At 29.2% G+C, this 8,718-nt stretch overlaps 1 protein-coding gene across 1 annotated transcript; it reads left to right on the top strand.

Annotated features, from left to right (window-relative positions):
- On the top strand, positions 1-8,718 carry LOC133641124 (enhancer of rudimentary homolog). The gene is made up of 4 exons (XM_062035004.1): positions 1-126; positions 4,514-4,601; positions 8,352-8,472; positions 8,540-8,718. The coding sequence occupies exons 1-4, from the start codon at positions 124-126 to the stop codon at positions 8,640-8,642; spliced, it is 315 nt and encodes a 104-aa protein (XP_061890988.1). The 5' UTR covers positions 1-123; the 3' UTR covers positions 8,643-8,718.

The raw sequence follows: 8,718 nt of genomic DNA, 5'->3' as shown, positions 1-8,718 counted from the left end.
ATTATTTTTGACCTCTTCACATTGTACTTCCGGTGTCACAAGGTCAATTCGTGTTAAAGACGCAGACGGTTTGAAGTTACGAAGAAAACTCCCAACAAAGCGAGCGGAAACTACATTTAAAGCATGGTAGGTGTGCTGCGCTTAGAGAACGATCCTTTCTAAATGTTAAACTGATGTGTTTATGTCGTTTTATCAATTTCAATGAATGTGACTCGCGAAACTTGATAGCAGTCCGCTAATGTTAGCATAAACATGTTAGCATAAACGTGTGGTGTTTAGCTGAATAAACACCACATAAAGACCTACACATACATATTGTTATTATTTAATTACGTTATGATTATTTGTCATTTGCAAAACACGCCGTTAAATTGTCAGCTACCATGAGTGGATTAACGTGGACCCCGACCTAAACAAGTTGGAAAAACTTGTTACCATTTAGTGGTCAATTGTACGGAATATGTACTTACTGTGCAATATACTAATACAAGTTGCAATTAATCAATCAAAGCTATCTTTGAATCTCAGTAAAACTAAAATAATGCTATTTGGTAGAAGTAGAAGAGAAAGTCAAACACGAATACAAATTGACTGAATATAAATTGAAAGAGTAAGTGTCTAGGTATATAATGATTGATGATAAAACGAACTGGAAATCTCATGTAAAAAAATATACAACATAAAGTAGCAAGAAACACGTCAATCATGAATAAAGCAAAACATATACTAAGTTACTTTTTTGGTTCGTTGTATATATGAAATTATTACTTTTTTGGTTTGTTGTATATACTACATTACTACTTTTTTGGTTTGTTGTATATACGAAATTATTACTTTTTTGGTTTGTTGTATAAACTAAGATACTACTTTTTTGGTTTGTTTTATATATACGAAATTATTACTTCTTTGGTTTGTTGCATATACGAAATTACTACTTTTTTGGTTTGTTGTATATACTAAATTACAACTTTTTTGGTTTGTTGTATATACTAAGTTACTACTTTTTTGGTTTGTTGTATATACTAAGATACTACTTTTTTGGTTTGGTCTATATACTAAGATACTACTTTTTTGGTTGTGTATACTAAATTACTACTTCTTTGGATTGTTGCATATACGAAATTACTACTTTTTTGGTTTGTTGTATATACTAAATTACTACTTTTTTGGTTTGTTGTATATACTAAGTTACTACTTTTTTGGTTTGTTGTATATACTAAGATACTACTTTTTTGGTTGTTGTGTATACTAAATTACTACTTTTTTGGTTTGGTGTATATACTAAGATACTACTTTTTTGGTTGTTGTATATACTAAATTATTACTTTTTTGGTTTGTTGTATATATTAAGTTACTACTTTTTTGGTTTGGTGTATATACTAAGTTACTACTTTTTTGGTTTGGTGTATATACAAAGTTACTACTTTTTTTGTATATACTAAGTTACTACTTTTTTGTTTTTTTGTATATACTAATTTACTACTTTTTTGGTATGTTGTATATACTAAATTACTACTTTTTTGGTTTGTTGTATATACTAAGTTACACCTTTTTTGTATATGTGTACAGCTCTGGTAATGGGTACATTCACACTCACCTGCACAAATGTACTTCAAAATGTAACAATCAAAATAAATATGATTTTTTTGTTTGTTTACTAGGCATGCATATATAATATGCATTAGTTTGACCATTTAAAATCAACGATAATAAAAAGGAGATGCTTGGAAATAACATAAAAATGCCCCAAAATCTTGGAAAAACGCAATTCATAGCGTTACTTTTTGGTGTAACCATCATGAGCGTTCTGTTCGGGTATATTTCTTATATATTTTGATAAATCATCATAAATAGGTATTGATCAATCTTTAAGCTGTGTGTATTTGATTTCAGTCTGCTTTTGACATCTTATTTAGATTTGTAGTTGAAACTTTTACAACCTTGTGTTGCGCTCATGATGGTGTAACCAAACTAGATTATTTTGAATATTTATTCCCTTTTTTACATTTAGTATATTTAAATATACTGTGTTTTATGCTTTTTGGAACATGTACTATACATATAATACAATAAAGTCCCATATAAAATTATGTTTCTAGCAATACTTTAATTTTGCCTTTGAAAGTAACACTCCAATGTCCATTAGTGGAACTGTACACATATTCTAAATTACTACTTTTTTGGTTTGTTGTAAATACTAAGTTACTACTTTTTTGGTTTGTTGTATATACTAAATTACTATTTTTGGTTTGGTGTATACACTAAGCCCTGCGATGGGGTGGCGACTTGTCCAGGGTGTACCCCGCCTTCCGCCCGAATGCAGCTGAGATAGGCTCCTGCGACCCCAAAAGGGACAAGCGGTAGAAAATGGATGGATGTTCTAGACCAAAAATCACTTCATATTCTCTGCTGCTCGCTAGTGTTACCATATCTGAGTTATTGTGTAGAAATATGGGGAAATAAGTACAAAAGTACACTTAATTCATTAACGGTGTTACAAAAAAGATCGGTTATAATAATACATAATGTTGTATATAGAGAACATACAAACACTTTATTTATTGAATCAAAAATACTGAATTTCCACGACATAGTGAATTTGCAAACAGCTAAAATTATACACAAAACAAACTATAACCTGCTAGCCAAGAATATACAACAATTCTTCTCAACAAAAGGAGAAATATAATCGTAGAGAAAAATGTAATTTAAACCATTTGTACGCACATACAACACTTAAGACCTTCAGTATATCAGTATGTGGAATTAAATGATGGAATGGACTAAGCAAAGCAATCAAACAATGTACTAATATGATCCACTTAAAGAAACTCTTCAAACTTAAAGTGTTTACAAAGTACAAAGAAGAAGAACCATGATAAACATTCTGAATTTATCTCATCCATCCATTCATTTTCAAAATAATCTCACTCATCTCACCATATGAAATATAACTTACTTCACAGAGTATTATTTATTTATTTTTATTGTGGTTTTTTATTATAACTTAGAACTTTTTTCCCCCACAATATTGCATTTTTCCTAATACGTATATTTGTCTTTAATATTGTAAAATTACACTTTTTCTCAGAAAATTGCAAACAATTCTTGTACCACATCTTTTTCACTCAATATTGCAACTTATCACCCCCCAAACAATAAAACTTTTTCCACAACATATTTGACTTTAATTATGTGAAATGGCATATTTTTTTCTCGTGAATGTTATCTTTTTAAAAAAAAATATTCTGACAAAATTAGTGTGCAATGAGAAGTTTTACCTAAATAAAAGAATAACATTTTTCCCGTACATATTTTTCTTTAAAAATATTTACCTATAACTTTTTTTTTCACAAAATTGCATTTTTCCTAATATATTTGTCCTTAATATTGTAAAATTACATAATTGTTGTCTTGTAAAATAACATTTCTCAGAAACTTATTACAAATTCTTATATGGCAACTTTTTCCTCCCCAAAAATATAATGCCTTTTTCCAAAATATTTCAACATAATTGTGCAATAAGAACTTCTTCTCACAATATATATTTTTTTCTAAATAATAAAAACATTCCTTTAATATTGTAAAATTACATAATTTTTCTTTTATGAAATAACTTTTCTCAGAAGATTACTAAAAATTCTTACGACAGTTTTTTCTCACAATATATTTGACTTGAATCATGTAAAATAGCATATTTTTTTCTTGTAAATGTTATCTTTTTTTCTCAAAATATTCTGACAATTATTGCACAATGAGAACTTTTTTCCTCACAATATTACACTAACTTTTTTTCGGGAAAAAAAATGACAATTTTCCTAATAAATTTGATATTAATATTGTAAAATTACATAATTGTCGTCTTGGGAAGTATATATTTTTTTTCAAAAAATGATTAAAAATGATCGTATGACAGTTTTTTCTCACAATATTACAACTTACCACCCAAAAAACAATTGTCTTTTTCCACAATACATTTGATTTTCATCATGTAAAATATTTATTGTAAATTTTGTCTTTTTTTCCTCAAAATATTCCAACATAATTATTGTACAATGAGAAATTACAAGCCTTTTTTTTTTTTTAAGAAAAAAGAAAATAAATTCCTCATATTTGACTTTAACATTGTAAAATTGCATGATTTGTCTTGTAAAGTAACACTTTTTTCTCAGAAAATTACAAACAATTCTTGTACCACATCTTTTTCACTCAATATTGCAACTTTTCACCCCCCCCCCCAAAATAAAACTTTTTCCACAATATATATTTGACATTTAAAAAAAAAATTTTTGGTCAAGTTTTTCTCACAATATTCCAACTTTTTTTTTTAAAAAGTGTCTTTTGTTAAGAATAAATGGCCCTTACCTTTGGGAGTTGTGGCGTCAATAAAGCGATTCTTTGGCCTACCACTAGATGGAGCCACAATCTGAGTCAAGACAATAAAAAAGCCATTTCTGAATGAAGATGTCAGTGAAAAATGACAAGTGGTCATGTTTGGTCCATGTTTGAATAGTCACACACCATCCTGCTGGTGCAGCCCACCAAGAGGCCGGAGGGACGCACGTACGCCGACTATGAATCTGTCAACGAGTGCATGGAAGGTGAGCTCTCCGTCATTCTCTTCTTTAGTGTTTGCTTGTGCACTTTTTCCCTTGTTGTACTTCCACATTGTCCAATGTCAGTGGTAACATTCAACAATAGCCACTAGGGACCAAAATGTGATACTTTTATGTTTATTCGGGCTGCAGTATTTTGAGAAAAAAACCTAAGTGCGATTTTTCTCTCCAAGATTGCCATGTAGATTTGTGATTGTTATATTTTATACATAAAAAGGGCGAACATAGCGAGTGAAGGAAGACATGTTACTTTTAGACTGTCAATCAACACACTCTTGTATCACATTATTAGAGCAGGGGTGTGGAACTTGTTTTCATGGAGGGCCACATCGCAGTCAGGGCCGCCCTTGTAACAGTGAATGTAAAAATATAAAATATCATTACATTATTGTCTTTGCGTTTGGTTATTTGATTTGTGTACGTACAAATTGATGGATAACTTGCTTTGAAATGGCAAGTCAAGGTGACGAGCTGACATAATTATTGTACAATGAGAACTTCTTGTCTTAATATTACACTAACTTGTTTTCTAAATAAAACAATACACGTGTTCCTAAAATATTTGACTTTAATATTTTTGTCTTGGGAAATATCTTCTTTTTTTTTTTCCAGAAAATTACAAAAAATATATATTGTATGACCGCTTTTCTCACAATTTTGCACCAAAATATTACAACATAATTATTGTGCAATAAGAACTTCTTCACACAATATTACTAACAATTTTTTTTCTGATTAATAAAAAAAAAACTAATATATTTGACTTTAATATAGTAAAATTACATGATTTTTCTCTTATCGAAATAAAATGTTTTTCTCAGAAAATTAGTGCACGACAGTTTTTTTTCTCACAATATTGCAACTTTTTTTCCAAACATTTTCTTTTTCCACAATATATTTGACTTTAATCATGTAAAATAGCATTATTTTTTTCTCTCGAAATATTCTGACAATTATTGTAGAATAAAAATTTTTCTAGATAAGTGACATTTTTCCTAATATATTTCACTTTAATATTGTAAAATTACATAATTTTTCTCAAGAAATAAATTGTTCTCAAGAAAATTACAAAAAATTCTTGTACGACAGCGTTTTTCTCACAATTTTGCAACTTTTTTTTACAAAATTTTTTATTTTTCCACAATGTAATTGACTTTTTCTTGTAACTTATTTTTTCTCTCAAAATATTCCAACATAATTATTTTACAATGAGAACCTTTTTTGTAGATAAATGATATATTTGACTTTAATATTGTAAAATGACATTTTTGTCCTGAAAAATAAGAATGTTTTCCCTCAGAAAATTATAAAAATTGCTTGTCCGACAACTTTTCTCACATTGAACTTTAAAAAAAAAAAAAAAAAAGTAGGACTTTTTCCACAATATATTTGACTTTAATCATGTAAAATGGCATAATTTTTTCTTGTAATTTTTTTCTTTTCACTCAAAATATTCTGACATAATTATTGTGCAATAAGAACTTCTTCACACAATATTACTAACAATTTTTTTTCTTATTAATAAAAAAAACCAACTAATATATTTGACTTTAATAGTAAAATTACATGATTTTTCTCTTATCAAAATAAAATGTTTTTCTCAGAAAATTAGTGCAGTTAGACAGTTTTTTTTCTCACAATATTGCAACTTTTTTTCCAAACATTTTCTTTTTCCACAATATATTTGACTTTAATCATGTAAAATAGCATTATTTTTTTCTGAAGTTGTATTTTTTCTCTCGAAATATTCTGACATAATTATTGTAGAATAAATTTTTTTCGAGATAAGTGACATTTTTCCTAATATATTTCACTTTAACATTGTAAAATTACATAATTTTTCTCAAGAAATAAATTGATCTCAAGAAAATTACAAAAAATTCTTGTACGACAGCGTTTTTCTCACAACATTGCAACTTTTTTTTTTCCACAATATAATTGACTTTTTCTTGTAACTTTTATTTTTTCTCTCAAAATATTCCAACATAATTATTTTACAACGAGAACCTTTTTTGTAGATAAATGACATTTTTCCTAATATATTTGACTTTAATATTGTAAAATGACATAATTTTTGTCCTGAAAAATAAGAATGTTTTCCCTCAGAAAATTATAAAAATGGCTTGTCCGACAACTTTTCTCACATTGAACTTAAAAAAAAAAAAAAAATGTAGGACTTTTTCCACAATATATTTGACTTTAATCATGTAAAATGGCATAATTTTTTCCTGTAATTTTTTTCTTTTCACTCAAAATATTGTGACATAATTATTGTGCAATGAGAACTGTTTCCTAAATAAAAAAATACATTTTCCTAATATATTTGGCTTTAATCATGTGAAATGGCATACTTTTTTCTTGTAACTTTCTCAAAATATTGCGACAATTATTCTACAATGAGAACCTTTTTTCTAGACAAAAATGACATTTTAAATATTTTTTGTGCTTTAAAATAAAAAATGTTCCCGTCAGAAAATTATAAAAAATTATTGTATGACAACTTTTCTCAGAAATCTACTTGAAAATGAATTAGCGTCTTCTACATAATGTGCTCATTGTAATTTAGGCCAAAACTTTGTGAATCCATTCAAGTAGCTCTATGCTTTTTTCTTGTAACTTTTATATTTTTTTCTCAAAATATTCCGACATAATTATTGTACAATGAGAACTTTTCCTATATAATACATTTTTCCTAATATATTTGACTTCAATATTGTAAAATTACAGTTTCTTTTGTGAAATAACATTTTTTTCTCAGAAAATTACAAAATATTTTTGTACGACAGCTTTTTTCTCACAATGTATACATTTTTTTATTTTTCCAAAATATATTTGACTTTAATCATGTAAAATGGCATAATTTTTTCTTGTAATTGTTATATTTTTTCTCAAAATATTCTGACATAATTATTGTACAATGAGAAGTTTTCCAATATAAGACATTTTTCTTAATATATTTGACTTCAATATTGTAAATTAGACATTTTTTTGTCTTGTAAAATAATTTCCTCAGTAAATTAAAAAAATGTTGTATGACAGCTTTTTCTCACAATATTGCAACTTTTATTTTTTTTTAAAAATAAAAAAATTTCCACAACATATTTGACTATGTAAAATGGCATAATTTTTTCTTGTAATTCTTATATTTTTTCTCAAAATATTCCGACATAATTATTGTACAATGAGAACTTCTTGTCATAATATATTACATTAACTTTTTTTCTAAATAAAACAATATATGTTGTCTAATATATTGTTATTTTTACAAACTATCATACGCTATATTAGGGTTGTACGGTATATGAGTACTAATATAGTACCGCGCTACTAATAAATCATATTCGGTACTATACCACCTGTAAAAAGTAGCGGTCCCCCACCCCTCCGTCGTCATGACATTGCTGCTTTAACGAGCAGAGGAGCATGTTCGGCAGCGCACAATCAGGGAGTACCAGTTGTAGTTTTCATCAACAAATTTGGAGGTGTTGAAGCCGCCGTGTAAAATTGCTAATGCTAACCAATCGCAAAGCCAATGTATATTAGCATCGAGCTAGCACATTTTTTGGAAAAGCGGAGCCTTACTTTACGTACTTTGGAGCAGTTTTTTTTGAGTCGGCGTCTTTGTTGGTGTTGACAATGGCGACGTCACCTAGAGGTAGTTGGGGCGAGTTTGATCTCAGTGCTGCTGGAGTGACATTTTGCCTGGCTGGCCGACATGACGGTGTGGCACTCCAGGTGTGTGCAAGATGTACGAGGAGCATTTGAAGAGGATGAACCCCAACAGCCCGTCCATAACGTACGACATCAGCCAGCTCTTCGACTTCATCGACGACCTGTCCGACCTCAGCTGCCTGGTGTAAGCGCCGCCACGTCGCCATAGAAACCCCTCGCCCAAGATGGTAACATCCCCCCTCCTCCCGCAGGTATCGCACCGACACGCAGACGTACCAACCGTACAACAAGGACTGGATCAAGGAGAAGATCTACGTGCTGCTCCGCCGGCAGGCCCAGCAGGCGGCAAACTGAAGGGGGCGCTCTTTTTTTTAACTTTAAAGTATTTTTATTGTAGTTTGACTTCTGAATAAAGATTTGCTTTCAATCA

This window comes from Entelurus aequoreus, linkage group LG23 (genome assembly GCF_033978785.1).
Source record: "Entelurus aequoreus isolate RoL-2023_Sb linkage group LG23, RoL_Eaeq_v1.1, whole genome shotgun sequence".
Classification (NCBI taxonomy): domain Eukaryota; kingdom Metazoa; phylum Chordata; class Actinopteri; order Syngnathiformes; family Syngnathidae; genus Entelurus; species Entelurus aequoreus.
Note: the sequence above shows the minus strand (reverse complement) of the source record. Positions and strands in the feature narration are given on the sequence as shown.